This window comes from Uranotaenia lowii, unplaced genomic scaffold (assembly GCF_029784155.1).
Source record: "Uranotaenia lowii strain MFRU-FL unplaced genomic scaffold, ASM2978415v1 HiC_scaffold_119, whole genome shotgun sequence".
Classification (NCBI taxonomy): Eukaryota; Metazoa; Arthropoda; class Insecta; order Diptera; family Culicidae; genus Uranotaenia; species Uranotaenia lowii.
In genome coordinates, this window is record NW_026597177.1 from 14,222 (window position 1) to 33,129 (window position 18,908).

General features: G+C 37.2%; 1 protein-coding gene across 1 annotated transcript in view; it reads right to left on the reverse strand.

Moving 5' to 3' along the window:
• Positions 1-18,908, reverse strand: part of LOC129759188 (innexin unc-7-like) — a gene marked incomplete at its 3' end in the record, with an annotated part of 41,135 nt that overhangs the window by 7,188 nt on the left and 15,039 nt on the right. Inside the window, exons 3-4 of the mRNA XM_055756595.1 lie at positions 7,344-7,509; positions 7,148-7,281 (exon numbers count right to left, since the gene is read on the reverse strand). Of these exons, the coding sequence (XP_055612570.1) occupies positions 7,148-7,281; positions 7,344-7,509 (300 nt within the window). The remainder of the gene's footprint in view (positions 1-7,147; positions 7,282-7,343; positions 7,510-18,908) is intronic.

An 18,908-nucleotide genomic window follows, 5' to 3' on the forward strand; every position in this document is an offset into this window, starting at 1 on the left:
CCAAAGTCGACAAAAAAGTAGGTCCTTCAAAACTCAAACAGTTGAAACTTGGAATTCCTTGAACCGAATTACATCTAAAAACATTTGTTGAGTTGCTTATAGTGTTGAGTTAGAATTTGTCAACTGTTTATCTTTGATCCGCAGCCCGCGGCTTAGAGGATAGCCTTCATGCCTTCTAAGCCAGCGGGCATGAGATCGAATCCCGGTTACGGGAATACATAGTATACTTTCTGTAGGTTGGTGGTTTAAGCATTTGTAATCATATCTGCGAAAGATCTACGCTTAGATTTAAGAAAAAAGGAATCTCTTCGAGGTAACATCAATTTTCATTGAGATCCTGTATGTGTTTGTGTTCGTTTTTTGCCTTTCTTACAGAAAGGTATAGTTATCGGTCGATTTGGGAGATCATTAATTATGGGTCTTAGATATACCATTATAGGTACCTATCGAATCAGCTCGACGAGTTCTGACGATGCCTGTGTATTTGTGTGTATTGGTGTAATTTTTTGTAAACTTTGTTCTCCACGTTTTTGCAAAACTGGGCAGTACAATAAAAATGATTTTTGTCTTAAAAAAAATTGATTTTTTTTCCTCTTCAATTTATAAAAGAAAGAAAAAAACAAAATAGTTTGAAACATAATTTTTCATAGTAATTATCATCAAATCATCACTCCATTTGGCTTGCTAGCGATATCCAGCCATCACTAATCAAGATGATCAAAAATATGACGTCATATTTTTGGTGATTGTTAGAAACATATTTTTACACCATCAGTGCTTGTATAGGGTAATAAAAGCAATATAAAATTTGTAGGTGATCATTAAGCCAATCCGTTTTTCTGAGAAAAGTTTTTACGGCATCTTAAAATTAAAAAAAATGTGCATCGATTTTTGAAATTTTCTATGGGAATCAAAAACTAAAAAAAAAACTATGTTATCATCATTTTGTTATTATTAAATGATAACTTACATTATTTAACAATAAAAATTGAATAAGTGTTGTGGTATGAAAATGTTGCATCTCCCTGCTTAAGAAAAAAATTTTTGGCATAGTGCTATTTGTGGACCCCTCGACTCTATATTTTAAATCGAAATATGAGCCTTGTGGAATTGAACAATGTTGTCGATGACACCATTTAGACTTTTCATCCATGGACGCTATTAAATTAGTTCTAGATTGAGGTTCTGTATCAGAGAGAGAGCATTGTGCAGCTGGGTTTTTTTCTAAACCTTGAATTGATGACGAAACATTGCGCAGGTGCATCTCGGGAAATTTCTTCAAGCTACATCACCAAAACTGGTAGACAAAATATGACAAATGCTTTGAATTCAGGACGACTAAATCGTCTAAAATTAGTTTTTTTTTTAACATAGACTGTTCCCCTATGTTATTAAAGTTTTACAATCAGTTTTAAATTCATAGCAATTATTTTCAATCACTTTTCGATGTTTGTTTTTTTTTTTGTTCTGTGAGTCTTGTATGAAAGGCTGAATTGATTGAAGTTGTATCATGAATTTCGAAATAAATACCTATATTGAGAAAATTGGGTAAAAGTAGTAACTATTATTCTCTAATTTTAATATTTTTCAATATACCTTTTATTTTCTTCAATGAAATTGAAAATAGTTAGAGGATCAGTGGGCCGCAATCATTGTAAACTTATTTGCAACTTCCCTTCTCTACTCCTAAATGTAATTTTTTTGCCAAATCATCAACCACAAAATTTGATGTACACTATTGAGTCTTTTTGATTTTGACACCCTATTGGTCCACTTTCCAACTTTTTATAAATCCTGAAATTTAGGCTTTGCTTAGCAAGCTTAGCTTAGCATGGGTTTGTAGAAACTTACACGATTCGTTTTTCTGATACAGGGGTTGTTACCAAGCCAACATAACGAAATATGTTATAACTTTATCATTAACCGGAACAAGTTAAGATCGTTAATCAATGTATAAGCCTTATTGGTGAAAATTTTTAGTAAGGACATCTTAAGAAACATCTTAAGATTATGATTTTTTTATAGATGGATAGAAAGTTAGAAGATGTTAAAATCAGTTAAAAGACGTCTGAATCGACATTTTAACTCAACTTAGACGTCATAGACGAGGAAGTTACATGATTGAACGCCCTTAAAACAATCTTAAATTCTCAGAGACGTGGATTTTGTGAGCTGTAGAACACACTTGGTATCTGTAACTTAACAAAAAATGATACAGTGTTACATGACGAATGATTGCGTGAAAAGTCCTGTTTAACAAGTGTAAGCTACTTATAAATAGGGCTGGCTTCATTTATACAAGGTAGAAAGCTGCCCACCGGTAAAATAAACCAAATACGGTGGTCAAATCGTGCGTAAAATATTTGGCCTGCTTGTTGAGAGGTATATTGAAAATTTTTATAATGGAAAGCAAAACGAACTCTTTAGCGGTTCCCGGAGATAAACAAGGAAAAAAAAAGAAAAACTCAAAGTCTGGTACTTGAGGAGGCTAACGATCTGTAGACACTGCCAATTACTCAGTCTTTCATAACGATTGATACGATAAATTTCTAAAAATACAAAGAAGACTACCGTTTTCTCTGCAATGCACTTCAATAGGTCTCACATTTATTTTGAAGGACAAGCTTCAGGAAACAGCAAACGTAATCAAAAATAGTTTTGATTTGAAAAAAAGGTGTTCATAGTAAGCATTACAGATAGCGCACGTATTGCCCAAAAATTAAAGTCGAAAAAAAATGTCATTAGACGCTATCTCGAAAAGCACTTGATTAAACATCAAACAAATTTGCATATGTAAACCAGGTAACTTCGCTGAAAATTTCATCAATTTACATCCATGCATTCAAAAGTTATTCACAAAACAAAGTGTTGCACCAATCGATTCAGCTGACATTTTTACATAGATAAATATGGTTTATATGACGTTTTTGTATCCAGAAAGATTGCTAGAATCGGAATTATACCTTTACACCCAAAATAAATCGGGAAAATCGGGTAAAATGAGGCGTTAAGAGTCATTTTATCAGAAAGCGGTGTGGATCATTCAAACCCTCGTGTTTTTTTTTCATAAAGAATGGTTGTTTCTTTCAAGTGAGATGAACATGAAGCCTACATTGTGCATTGTTATGCAATTTTTTTCAAAAATAAACATAATATTTAATGTGTCATAATTTGAACTTGGTAACAATTCCTTTCAAAGCGACACATATGCAGCAAATGTTCAACTTCAACACTAATTAAATGAAACAATACGTTGAGCCTTATTTCAAAATGTATAATTGTTGAGTATGAGTGTAGTAACTTCAACATTGAGATCCAAGATACCAATTCGACCCCGGATCCAGTTGATTTCTTGCTTAGAAGTAAATTTTAGAGAGATGAAAGTTCTCGAAGTTTACCAAGTTTACCAGTACAAAAATTTGAAGAACCTATCCAAGATAAATTCTAAATATAAGTCAAGTTGGAGTTGTTAAGCTATTTCAATCATTCATTTTTCTTTCGACTGCCTGTTGATGTCGTGTCCACACATATTCAAACACATACTTCAGTGGAATTGCATGCCAAGACTAGGCAAAAAATTGTTTATATGTTCTTCAATACTTGAAAGATAATGTACGTTGTTTGGAGTAGGTCATAATTTTATATTTTTGCCATTCAAACCAAAGATGGTAAATGCCCTGGCAAGGTAGGTTCGTTTCAGCTTTTTTCCGAAGATCATAATTTGTTTGTTGTCACAGTTTGGCATGTCTTAAACTTAAAACCCGTTTTAATCTAAATTTCAGCGCATTTTCTTTTCTCAACGGGGCTGCAAACTGCGGGCCATACATTACACCACATTTGTACAAATGCGACGAAAATCGATAAAATTCTGTCGCTCTGAATACGATTTGCATCGTGTATGGCACAGTTTGAATGAGCATTCAGACGGTCTGAGTAAAATCGATCAGGATCGAAATTTGTTGTGCAAACAACACTCTGTGGCATGGTGTATAGTGCGGCCGGTACAAATTTCTGGCCATTTTCTCAACCCTAGCCGGGGTAGAGGTGTTTTATTTTTGTTTTAGTTGCTGTTTTCGCCTGCGATCGTTTGTGTTCGCGCGAAATATGTGTGGGCTAGCATATATGCATTTTCATTTCACACGCATTTGTATAATGTATGGCGGCTTTAATGCACTTACACGTGCTACGATACTAATCAGGGATCGCAGCATCGAATTTAGGAAGATATTTCTTCACTGAAAGAACAAGCTGAACCATTCTCCATTTTCACGATCCGCGGATAAATAAGGAAAAAAATGATTTAAATTTGTATGACCTAAATTTGTAATGAATTCGTCCAATTTAAAAATGTTTAATTTTTTTACGAATACAGTCATTATTCACTGCCAATTTCGTCGATTTAAATCAAAGCTAACAAATGAGCTTGAGAATTTCAAATTCAGGAAAAAGCTTCGCGAAACTAATAAAAAGCCAAGTGCCACAAGAGGCCCGCGGGCCTTGGTTGGCCACCCATAGGTTATCATAATGCTTATATTCAAAGAAAAGGTTTGAAGAACCTCTTGGCTGTATGAAACTATGATTTCAAAGTAGTCGATGATTCCTTTGAATTCATAATTCATTTTAAGATAACCTAAAGAGCTAGATGTATGTAGCAATCGTAAACGTTTATAGAACATTTATAACTGGGAGTCGAACCATTCCCGAAAGATTTTTTTGTTAATGTTAAATCATCTTTCAAAGATTTTGGGCACAAATCTTCAGCAAATAAAATTGTTTATAATTTACATATTTATATAATGTACTATAACATACTACCACGGATACTACCATTTGATTTGTAGCTTGACATAAGCCTTTACGACATGTATGTGTAATAGACGAGTTCACTTTTCGGCTTTTTTCGCAGATCAAAACCGGACCCTTATGGGTTGTTCAAGTATTTCTGCCAAATTTGAGATCTTTTGAACTTATTTCTGTTTTGCTCAAGAAGTTTTTGCGATAAAAGTCAATTTTTCTTGAAAATTTCCGTAAAACGGTTCTAGCAAGCTACAAAATTTCTCTACAAGTTGGAAGTTTAATAACAGGGTTGCTAGCGAACCGGGAAAACCGGGAAAAACTTTGGAATTTCATCGCGTCACCGGGAAACCGGGAAAAAACCGGGAATTTTGGCACCTCACCGGGAAAATTGCGTGTTTAAAATTTTTTCACGGAATTTCAAGAATATTTTTCAAATATTTTATATAAATTTCTAAATTTAAGAGTAGTTTTTGACAGTTTCAATATAGATTTATCTTATCAACGCTTATTTTCGTTCATTAGTAAACAAACCAAGTTTGAATCGTATTTTTAACTAATTACGGAGCAATATGTGATTTTCAGCGTGTGCTACATTCACAAGCAAAACTCAAATGTTTTAAATTTAATAATGAAACTGACTACAGTCGAACGTCGATAAGTGAAAGCCCAAGAGACAAAACTCGTTTAAAGAGGTTTCTAACTTAACCAGATTCTTTTTTATAGGGGGTCAGCAACATATAAAATCATTAAAGTGATTTAGAAATGCAAATATTCAATGTGTGTATGATAAAAATCCACTGATTTATAAGAAACCAGTTGATGCATCAGTTCAAAGTCTTCTAGAGTGAGTTTCAATATGGAACTGTGGATATTTGCTCTTTGGTAACCCAATATTCTTTTGGTACCAACATTACAATACAAAACTGGTATTTTCTCTAATTTCCTTGGTCTGGAAAATGATTCAAGCTTATAGAGGTTTTACATTGTCACATTAACGAGGTTTTGTGCTTCAAAAAGCTTGGGATTTGGTGTTTTCATTCACTTATGGAGGTTTCTCGCTTATCCAGGTTCGACTGTACCAGTTTAATTTAAATTAATTTATGCAAAGAGCAAATAATTTGGCAGCGTTAGACGTTTTCAAGCACAGTTATACCATTTTTTTTTATCAGAAATAAATATTGATTTTTTAATGTTGTTGCTGTGCGTTTCGTTTGAATTGGCTTAGTTTTTAATTCTTCCTACGTTAAACTTTTGCTAAATGTCTAATGTAAAAATTGTATCTAAAAAAGCTCCTGTCGAAATCCAAGTTCATCTGTAATCCAAGGTCTCTACCCTTATACAAAAAAGATAGCTTACATTCAAACAATTAAAGTTACGGCCTGTCTTATACCCAATTTCAATCTTTCACGAATCTTTGGACTAAAGCACTACTAAAGTTATTCATTGTTTTGTATTGGAAGGATAAAAAAAAATTCTAAAACTTTCTTAAGTTTTGTACAAATAAATATAACTGTATTCAGGAAATAACTAAATATTTTCCTGCAATCTGATGATTTTAAGTTTTGTTGGACAAATCCATATTCAAGTTTGCAAGCTGATTTGATATTATGTTTCGATGTTTTTTATAAAAATTCTAGAAAATTCTACAGTTGCTGAAAAGTACATACCTACTATACATTATAGTTTCAAGATCAAATTAACAGGACTTATTTTTATAATATTGTTTAAATCGTGGAGCAAAACAACGATTAGATGCCATTTTCATTAGATTCGTTTTAAAAAATCATGGAAACCTGTCAATTTTATACGAAAAGACAACGTGTTAAAAGACGTCAAAGTATTTGTCATGATTTCTTATCATGACTGGTTAACAAATTTCGGGATACAATTGTTAAAAGTGTGAGGCCCATGAGACATTGATTTTTTTATTCACCATTATTTTATTTTAAAAACGTGTATAAACCGGGAAAAAACCTGGGAAAAACCGGGAAAAACTTTGGAATTTCAAAACGAAAAATCGCTAGCAACCCTGGTTTAAGAATTTTTAATTTTTTTTTGGTTTGTTTCAAACGTTTATCTAAAACAGATTCATTTAGATGTCTGTAATATCAACCAGCATGCAACAAAACATTATTATTATTAACAGTGGCTTGCTAGAATCCTTCTACGGAAATTTTCAAGAAAAAATTAACTTTTTTCACAAAAACTTTTTGCGCAGAACAGTGATAAGTCCAAAAGATCTCAAATTTAGAAAAAAAAAACTTGAAAATGTATGAGGAATAACTCATAAGGGTCCGGTCTGCGAAAAACGCCGAAAAGTGAATTAAAAAACACCGCTAATTTTTCTTACCGTGTATGTACGCAGTCTATTGGATTTCCAACGTATTGCCGTGTGGTCACTGCAATGGAAAACGTCACAAGGAGGATGACGGTTGCGTTTGTATGAAGTCGAAAAATAGAAGAATCGGTTTTCACATTGTTGGCCTAAAAGAAATAAAAAAAAGTGAAAAAACCATACGCATAATTTGTGCAAACTTTTGACTTACCGATGATCTGCTCACTTGCATAAACGCATAAACGCCTCTTAAAAACTCCATATTACTACTGGATGGTGAATTAATGGGGGCTCTCTGTTGCGGCCCCCCTTGATTCTTTCGAAAATAGGATGGCACTCCTTCAACCAGCTGTGTTTTTACTTTCTTGGAAAACGATCTAGTGAGTATAGGAAAAAAATAATCTTTAAGTATTTGTGTTTTGAGCGGTTTTTATTTTAAAAATATTGATCAAAGCCATCATCATAAAGTATTCATAATTTTACAACAAAAGGACACGTAAACCGTACTAACGCTAAACACAACAAATGGCCAATAACATTTATATACATATTTGAGGACAAAATCTAACAACATACGAGGGCTTATAATTTTTGAAGAACATAAGCTTTTACAAAAAGTCATTCAATTTTCGAGCTAAAGTAAAACATTTAATTTCCTTGCATTGAAAATATTGGAGCAGTAAATTAAACCGTTTAGATATTCCAACAGAAAAGATTTTTCTCTACCGTAACTAAGAATTTCGTTAATAGTCTAAATTCCAGTGGTGCGAACCAAAGATATTTAATAGGTACAGATAAAGATATTCAACTCTCTAGCCTCTCTCAATAAATTGGAACATAAACTAACGTCATAATTTTCAATAATTGAATGTTCATTGTCTCGTGTACATTCAACAACATATTAAGTTATTTTGTTTGTGTTAATCTCATCATAGCTATCGCAAAATGACTTTAAGTGTGGAGGACTTTAATTTACAATCTTTTATTTGTCTTTTTTGTACGGCTCTGCAAAAAAACAAAAAACTGCAATGATCTATACCTCAATCTCCCCTGTGTACAAGTTCAATTTTGAAAAAGTAGAACACAAAGAAACACAATCAAAAGAAGGCACAGAAATAGTTGAGTAAATATGTAAAACACTCAACGTAAAACGGCGAGGTTTTATTGAAATAAATTCTTAGTTTTGCAAGTAATGAGACACGAAAGTTTCGAATGAAAATTTAAAAGCTCGAAGAATAATGGTTGATACAAAACTACGCTTCAAATTTAAGCCCGATGTGAGGTTGCATATCATTCAGCAACATATAAGGCTAAAACGTGTTTATCAAATAAGTTTTAAACGGTAACTTGATTAGAACATTTAGCGGTTTCAACTAGTGATCGCTAACTTTGATTGAGTTAGCGAAGCCAAACACTGGAAAATTGCACTAATATTTCCAACCCAAATGGCGTCCGGTGGACAAAATTTCAAAATTCGAGTGGCACTGGAATCCTTGTTCCATACTTATCAGAACACTTCGCCTCAAATTTGTGCAAAGTTTTTTTTTATTGTTTATTTAGAAATAATAAAATTTGGGATCAGTCTTCTAAAGTAGGGGGAAGTTGTCTACTACCGGACACTTAAGGTTTTTTAGCAATAACTTCAAAAATAGATTTTTTTGTAAATATTGGTTCCTCTACGGATTTGAAGAGTATCAATATTATGAGCACTTAACTATATTAGAACAAAATTAATTTACAACATATTCATGTGGTAAGAGAAATCATTTCATGTTAGTTTTCACTCATTTCCAAAAGTGTTGTCTATGGCCGGACACTACGAATTACTTCACCAAAGTTGTCACCAATGGCACAAAAACGTAGCAAAATGACAGAAATCACTTGCACAGGTCTTGTGGTTGTGAATATGTGTTTTCCAATACTTAACGTTCTATGAAGCCAGTCATAAAAGTTTTTTTTGACAAACCAGAATGAAACAATGGTTTCGAAAAAACGAGAGAAAAATTGTCTATGACCGGACAGCAAAATTTCAAGTTTCTCAGAGGACCAAAATAGTTTCGTCATTGAATCCTCATCTTCTGCTAACCATTTGAGGGTGCTATAGAAATGAAAAAATGAAAGTTTCAAGTTGAAACCATCTATTATTTTGATTATTTTCTTGTCCGGTCATAGACAAATCGCATTTTTTTATTTTCCTAATATTTCGTTTGAACTTCCGTTTTGTTATCTTATATCTACTGTAGTCTAAAGATAACCAATCAACGATGTCGTTCATATGCAGTTCAAATTTTACAAGCCGAATAAACTGACCACAATACAAATGCTAAGTTTAGGCGATCCTCTCCGTACTACTAGGCAAAACCTTTAGATGCCTATCATTGGTTTACCTTTTTAGATTGGATTACCATATTTCTAATACCATATAAGGCTACTATTTACATTATTTTCATGGTGTTAAACATTATTAGGATATTGTGTTTTCAAAAAACTATGTTGTCCGGCCATAGGCGATGTCCGGACATAGACGACTTCCCCCTATACAATTTTATTTCCTTTCCTCTATCTTGAAATATCTATATTTTGTTCAAATATGGTTTTAGACCAATTTCATTTAAAATTCACCAGTTTTCGATAATTCGACAGCTTTTTCGACAGCATGACATATGTAGATCACCAAAACAATAACTGAGTTTCAATAATCATTTCAAAATGAAAGTTTTATTGATTTGAATGTATGTACATCAAACAGTGTTTAAATTTCAATATAAATTTACAAAATTAGTCTAAAAGCTTTCAAATGAACCATAAACATAAAAGCAAGAATTTAACAGATGCTTTAAAAAGTTATAAAAATAATGTTTAATATCAGTGTATGGTGAAACATTTAACACATGTGAGTTTGCGACAAAAGTCTCGATTTAAAGTGAGAAATTGAGTTTGCTTTAATTTAAGTTTAGTTCGAAAGTTATCTTGTTTGTTTTGAAGTTTTACATCGTTCTTATTTTCGAATTATATTTTGTTGTTGTATGTTAGTAAAGCTGCTGTTATTTTTCAGCTGAAATATAGCTATTTTCTCCTATTAAATGGGCTATTTTGACGGTTGTTTGGCATGTTTTTCAAATCTTTTTTAAGGAATTATTCATTTTGTCTAAAATAATCATTAATCTAACAAATATCAAAAAATCTTTTATATTATTTTCAATTATCTAAAATAAATGACACAAATACGGACTACAAACTAGCTGTCCGGAAAAAGAGCAGGTCACTTATTGACCGATCGAACAGATCAGTTCAAACGATGCACAGAGGGGATTGATTAATCGAAAATGGTAAATTCCTGTGACGATCGCTTTAACTGTATTAATTTCTGGAAATCTATCATTTCTTATGCAAAAAAAAACGAGAGATAGAATGGTCTACACCGCTTTCTGATTAAATGTCTTTGAACGCCTCATTTTGCCCGATTACCCCTTTTTTATGGTGAAAAGATAGAATTCCGATTGTAGCAATCTACCTTGCTACAAAACAGTCATATAAAACATAATTTATTTATGTAAAAATATCGGCTGAATCAACTCGATCAGCTTGAGGAAGAATAGATCTACCAAAAATGATCATTCATGATGAAAAATTATTGGATTACACTTTGTTTGGCTGCATTTCCTCGAAATATTTCTAAAGTTTAGGGGAAAAGAGGCAAAATTAGCCACTTGTCGTAAAAACAAAAATTGGAGTACTTCAATTGATTCAGCTGACATTTATACATTAATAAATATGGTTATATGACTTGTAGCAAAGCAGATTGCTACAATCGGAATTATGCCTTTACACCCAAAAAAATAGAGAAAATCGGCAAAATCATTTTTTTCAGAAAGCGGTGTACACAATTCCATTCCTAGTGTTTTTTACATAAAGAATGGTTGGCTTTTCAAGCGAGACGTTCTTGCCTGAATTGAGTACCTTTTTTGGCTCGAAAAAAGGTCCGCCGGTTGGAGAATCCAGAGGTGAAAAGGGCATACGTTGAACAGCTAGAATCCCGAGCCTCGGAACTGCCGACAGACGGAACAGTCGAAGAACAGTGGTGTGGAATCAAGAATGCCTTTATCACGACGAGCCATGGTACTCTCGGTAAAGTTTGTGGAAGACGAAGTGAATGGATGTCGGATGAAACCTGGAGGATGATCGATGATCGGAGAAAGGCGAAAGTCGGAATTGAGCAGGCATGTACCGGGTCAGCCAAAGCAGCCGCCCGCTTACGATATGCGGAGCTGGAAAAGGCAGTTAAACGAGCTTGTAGACGAGACAAGAGAGCCTGGACAAACTCCCTAGCAGAAGAGGGAGAAAGAGCCGCCGCCATTGGAGATATCCGATTATTATATGATATTTCTCGCCGCCTTAGTGGTGCAAGGACTAATGCAAGAATGCCGCTGAAAAACCGAGCAGGTCAGCTGCTGATAGATCGAACAGATCAGCTCAAGCGTTGGACTGAGCATTTTGATCAACTTTTCCGAGTTACAAATAGCAATGGCCAACAGAACCCGCAGCTCGAGGCGCCCACAGTAAGTCGCATTAATGGCGTCAACTCGGAAGCGCCTTCGCTGGCTGAAATAGAAGCGGCAATCAAGGACATGAAATCCAACAAAGCGCCTGGAATCGATTGCATTCCTGCTGAAATGCTCAAAGCCGACCCTGCCTTGTCAGCACAAATGTTGCACCGTCTTTTCGCTGACATTTGGGATACTGCAACATTCCCGGCCGACTGGATGCAGGGTATCCTCGTAAAGGTCCCAAAGAAAGGAGACCTAACAGAGTGCGGTAACTGGCGTGGCATAACTTTGATCTGTACAACCCTTAAAGTACTCTGCAAAGTGATCCTGAACAGGATCCAGGAGAAAATCGACGCTACACTCCGACGGCAACAAGCTGGATTCCGATCCGGACGATCATGTGTGGACCACATCACAACGCTACGAATAATACTGGAACAAATCAACGAATTCCAGGACTCTCTTCTGCTGGTGTTCGTTGATTTCGAAAAAGCATTTGACCGACTGAACCACGAAAACATCTGGGCTGCTCTTAGACGACGAGGGGTCCCAGAGAAACTAGTCCATCTCATCGAAGCACAGTACGAGGCATTTTCGTGTAAGGTCTTGCACGACGGTGTCTTGTCCGAACCAATCCCGGTAACTGCTGGAGTGAGACAAGGATGTATTTTGTCACCGCTGCTTTTTCTCATCGTAATGGATGAGATCTTGACTGGATCGATTGACTGTAGACCAAACCGAGGATTGCCGTGGAATCCTTCAACCATGGAGCAACTGAACGACCTTGACCTGGCAGACGATATTGTTTTGCTCGCCCAAACACAACAAGACATGCAGAGCAAACTCGACGACCTCACCGAAAGCTCCAAGGCAGCAGGTCTCAAAATCAATGTCGGAAAGACCAAGTCGATGGAAATCAATACAGAAAATCGTTCCAATTTCGTGGTAGCTGGACAACAGGTTGAGACAGTGGAGTGCTTCCAGTATCTTGGTAGCCAGATTACGCCTGATGGTGGTACCAAGAAGGACATCGAAACCCGGATCAGAAAAGCCCGATTTGCGTTTGCGAGTCTCCGAAACATCTGGCGGTCACGCCAGATCTCTCTACGAACTAAGATCCGAATCTTCAACTCAAACGTCAAATCCGTATTGCTGTACGGGTGTGAAACTTGGTGCACATATGCGGTGACGACGCGAAAACTGCAAGTTTTTGTGAATCGCTGCCTGCGGAACATCATCCGCGCTTGGTGGCCTGGCAACTGGATCTCAAACGTTGAACTTCATCGCCGGTGTCATCAAAAGGCGCTAGAAATCGAGATTCGGGAACGTAAGTGGAGATGGATTGGGCACACGCTGCGAAGAGATGAAAACGAGATTTGCAGAGAGGCGCTTGACTGGAATCCAGATGGGCATCGAAGAAGAGGCAGGCCCAAAAGCTCGTGGCGGCGAAGTCTAGCCGCTGAAATCCGCACAGTTGACGAGCACCTTGGCTGGCAGCAAGTGAAGACGCTGGCTCCGAATCGCCAGCAGTGGAGATCTTTTATCTCAGCCCTATGCGCCGGTCAATCGGCGCTGGACCCTTAGAGCGTTTGGCTCGAAAATCCTCACTGTGCGATGGGCTGAGCACTCCGAACAACTCTTCCGAGTCACGACTAGAGATGATCAAAAGTAAGCCGCATTAATGGCGTCAACTCGGAAGCGTCCTCGCTGGCTGATATAGAAGCAGCAATCAAAGACATGAAATCCAACAAAGCACCTGGGATCGATTGCATTCCTGCTGAGATGCTGAAAGACGACCCTGGCTTGTCCAGCACAAATGTTGCACCGTCTTTTCGCTGACATCTGGGAAGCTGCATCATTTTCAGCCGACTGAATACAGGGTATCCTCGTAAAGGTCGCGGAGAAAGGAGACCTGACCGAGTGCGGTAACTGGCGAGGCATAACTTTGATCTGTACAACTCTCAAAATAGTCTGCAAGGTTATCCTGAACAGGGGAAGATTGACGCTTCACTTCGACGTCAACAAGCTGGATTCCGATACGGACGATCATGTGTGGACTTCATCATAATGCTGCGAATAATACTGGAACAAATCAACGAATGCCAGGCAATGTTCCGAAAATCAATCGAAATAAACACTCAGGATGCGTTTCCTGTTGGATACATTCTGATTGTATAATAGGATCCTGGGCGGATAGGATCAGGCGGATACTGAGTGAGTGACATTCAGAATGGATCAATTGGTATCTCACTCATCTCCGATATGCGATGTTTGCAAACCCGATGATTCTGAATGATGGGACTCGGTTGGCATTGCTGAGTAGAGCGCTGATCGAGATTGCATACCTCAACTGCTTCGCCCGACTGGTATGCAATCTCGATCAGCGCTCTACTCAGCAATGCCAACCGAGTCCCATCATTCAGAATCATCGGGTTTGCAAACATCGCATATCGGAGATGAGTGAGATACCAACAGATCCATTCTGAATGTCACTCACTCAGTATCCGCCTGGCTGATTAGAAATTGAAAAGACGGCGGAAGTGACCATCTTTCCATCACAAACACAACTACAGTTTGGTTTTATTCTTACTGTAGTAAAAAAAAAGCTGTAAAATCAAATAAATTTATTAATTGGCTATGTTTAAAATCAAACAACATTTGCTAATGATCGGTTACATGTATCACTCGCTCACTGCCTGAACCATTCACTCCTGATCCTAGCCCAACATGATACGCCGTATGCATCGCTCAATGGTGAGATTCCAATTTGATGCACTGTTTTGACAGCAAACATCGTGCGAGGTGATCTGTATTTTAGCGATGAATAGAACGATCGATGATCGGATAAGTCCAGTAGCAATCAATCAGGGTTCCGAAAATCAATCAAAACAAACACTCAGGATGCGTTTCCTGTTGGAAACATTCTGATTGTATAATGGGATAGCGCCTCTCGCAACTGCTTCGCCTGGCTGGTATGCAATCTCGATCAGCGCTCCTATCAGCTATGCAAACCGAGTCGCATCATTCAGAATCATCGGTTTAGCAAACATCGCATATCGGAGATGAGGGAGATACAAACTGATCCATTCTGAATGTAGCTCACTCAGTATCTGCCTGAATTATATGAAATTCAAAAATATTTTTTGCAGGACGAAAAAAATCAAACAGTTGTGCGGGACACCATAAATTCTCAGTAGTTTTAACGTGACGGACGACAGTTTAATAAGAGAACTTGTAAAAATTGAAAAACACGGCGAAAGTGAACATCTTTCCCTCACAAACACAACTACAATTTGATTTTGATCATACTGATGTTAAAAAACGTTATAACCACAAATAAATTTATTAATTTGCTATGTATCAAATCAAACAAAATACGCTAATGATCGGCTTCATGTATCACTCACTCACTGCCTGATCCATTCACTCCTGATCGAAGACCAACATGATTCGCCATATGCATTGCGCATTGGTGAGATTCCAATTTGATGATGGTGCTGCACTGTTTTGACAGCAAGCATCGTGCGAGGTGATCTGTATTTTAGCGATGAATTGAACGATCGATGATCGGGTAGGTCCAGTAGCAATCAATAACGAAACCCGACCGCTGTACGTTCAGATGCGAAGTGCAATCAGAAACATTCATTGAAAATGAGTGATATTCGGAACACTGCAATCAATAACAAAACCCGATCGCTGTACGTTCAGTTTCGAAGTGCAATCAGGAACATTCATTGAAAATGAGTGATTTTCGGAATACAATTATTGCCAGGACACTTTTTTTCTGCTGGTGTTCGTTGATTTCGAGAAAGCATTCGGCCGATAGAACCAAGCAAAAACCTGGGCGGCTCTCAGGTGACGAGGAGTCCCAAAGAAACTAGTCCATCTTATCGAAGCACAGTACGAGGCATTTTCGTGCAAGGTCCTGCACGGCGGTGTCTTGTCTGATCCAATCCCTATAACTGCTAGATTGAAACAAGGATGTATCTTATCACCGCTAGTTTTTCTCGTCGTAACGGATGAGATCTTGACTGGATCGTTTGATTGTAGATAGACCAATCCGAAAATTGCCGTGGAATGCTTCGACAAAGGAGCAACTTGACCTGGCTGACTCAGCAGCGGGTCTAAAAGTCAATGTCGGAAAGTCGACTTGGTCTTTCCGACATTGACCCAGAAAATCGTTCCAATTTCGTGGTAGATGGGCAACAGGTTGAGAAAGTGGAGTGCTTCCAGTATCTTGGCAGCCAGATTACGCCTGATGGCGGTACCAAGAAAGACATCGATACCCGGATCGATTTTTTTGAATAGGTCAATGTGAAGTCCCAACAACCTTAAAACTTTGGATGCAAATGCCGTTTGATTATCTGTGGACAATCGTTTTTTTTAGCCATTTAAGCCATTGAAGTTGAAAAGTGTTGCATGATGCCCTAGTTGACGGTATCCAGCCCTTGTTGATGCTTTGGTCGCTTGCAGACTGAGAAGGTCGCAAGCACGCGTCAGCTGTTCTATAGGTCAGGTGCGACGTGCAACAACAACCGAGCGTCTGTTTTCCAGGTCGGGGCGGCTAAAACAGCGTATGTCGCAACGAGCGGCTGAATCTATGAAATGCGGCTTCCGCCAGCTAAGTCCAAGATAGCAGCTCCATCGCGGAATAGAGAGCTTAGGGTAAAAACCTAATGCTCCCGATTTCTTAAATTGTTGAGGAATCCGAAAAAAACGACCGATCTGGAAGTTTGGCGAGAACTTTTAGCATGAAAACAAAGACACGAATTGAAACTTGGAACGTTTTAACCCTTTCCCAAAAAGACAAGCTGAGACAGGCTGAGCTTTCCAGAGAAGCTAGCCGCCTTAGAATCTTGGGACTGTCCGTTGTCCTTTACCCTGGCAGGAAAACACGCTACTCGGAAACGAGGAGTTAGTTTCCTGTTAAACCCGCAGGCCCATGCGGCCTTCATAAGATGGGAACCGATAAACTAAAGAATAATCATAGCCAGATTTAGAACAAGGGTTAGAAACCTTACAATGGCCCAGTGTTATGCGCCAACTGACGTTGCCGATTTACATGAGAAAGAGCAATTTAACAGTCAAATGAACAGCGTGGATGAGAAAAATTCGAAGGGTGACATTCAAATCAACTTAGACGACTTCAATGCTCCGACAATCAGGACCTTGAGCATATCATGGGTCGTCATGGTCTACAGATGAGCGAAAATGGAGAGCTGTTTGTAGAATGAAACAACATGGAATTAGAGGATCGCCCTCCTCCATTGATCGACCAGCGGAGACCAGAGGAGGAAGTCGGGTGTCGATACGAAGTCCGCCGATTGGAAAATCCAGAAGTGAAAAGAGCATACATTGAACAGCTTGAATCCCGGGCCTCGGAACTGTCGAAAGACGGAACACTCAACAGTGGTGTGGAATCAAGAATGTCTTTATCACAACGAGCGATAGTAGTCTCCGTAAAGTTTGTGGAAGAAGAAGTGTTTAGTTGTCGGATGAAACCAACCTGGAATTGAATCAGCCGCCTGATAACGATATGCGAAGCTGGAGAAGGCAGTAAAACGGGCTTGTAGAAGACGAGACAAGAGAGTCTAGACATCGAACTATATCTTTTATGTTGAACGTATAGTGAAGTTTCTTTTGCTTTGTCTCTAATATAGGGTCCCTTGAATGCCGGTTGGTGTAGTAAACAATTGTTACAGATTTTATTTTGATCGACAAAAACACAAAATAATTAAAAAAATGTTAGAGGATATGCTTTTTTAGAAATTAAAACTAATCACTACCAAAATAAAACAAATCGAAGAAAAAGATAATCCTAAAATAAATCAAAACACTCACCACAGTTGCCGGTTAAGCCTAATATTATTTTTAGGCCATTTTAATATATGAGCAGATTGTGAAGTTTTGTGTTAATCGGTACCAGAGCAGTTGAAATGCATATACGCAGGATGTCCCTGAAGACAAGAGATATAAATTGCTGCCTTAGAATTGAATAGTCTTGGCACGGCTCTATTCTACTTTATTTGGTAATATGAATGCATTGAACATAAAGAAAACTGCTCGGTTATTCCATTTAAAACCACCGGATGATTGTTTTAGTGCGATTATGAAAAAATATAGTGGTATTAAAATGTTACGCAGACTGTATTATGAAAAAAGAAAGCAATGATTATTGTTTAAATGAGAGCAATAAACATAAAAAAAATAAAAGGCTTCATCCTTCAAAGTCCAACTTTCTTACATCAGTAGAAATGTTAATAAAAGATCCATTCGTACATACTGAAAGAATGAAAGAGAGCGTAAGTTTTTGCTCTCATCGCATGGAATCCGTTGCCACCGACACCGATTGCTTCTCTCATTGGACAATTTTTGCAAATACAACATCTGATTTTAGCAATCTGGTTGCACTGCTGGTCGCAGAGAGAACAAAGACGCTGTTTTCTCACCTAAAGCCCCTTGGGAGAACAAGTGGAGCGAAATCGTCTTGAGAATAATGGTGGACTTATTATATATAGCTGATTTATACCATTTAAACCGACTTCAGGTAAACATTTTTAAGATCGATTACATATTCGGCAGAAAATGCGATTCACTTCAACGTTGTTAACGACTTATCTATCATTTTAATGCGATTTTATGTTTGCTGGATCAGATTCCGATTTCAGATTCAGATTCAGATTTCAGATTTTAAATTTCAGATTCAGATGTCAGATTTAGATTTCAGGTTCAGATTCAGAATTCAGATTCAGATTCACTTTAAATTCATATTTCAGATTCTGATTTCTGATATAATGTTAAGATTCAGATTTAGATTTCAGTATCAGATTGCAGATTCAGACTTCAGTTTCTTGAAATGAAGAGTTAATCACCGTAAATTTATTTTGGGAAATTACTTTATCGGCTATATCGGTAAAATTTTATATTCTTTGAGAAAGAATATTTTAAGAATTGAAAGATTATAGGCGGATAAAAGGTTAGAATAAGATGAAAGATGTTAAAATTGAGCTGAGGGGTAATTTTAATTTGAAAAACTTTTCATCACATTTCATCGTTTTGTTCCTCACTGCGCCTACTACCTTGTAGTGGTTGATACAGATAGAATTGTAACAACCACTACACAATAGCAAGCCTAGCGTGGTTCGTACCACAAGCTGAAACTTCCAGTATGAACGAACAAAAAGATGAAATGTGATCGCTCAGAAAAGCTCTAAATACGACCGTGACAC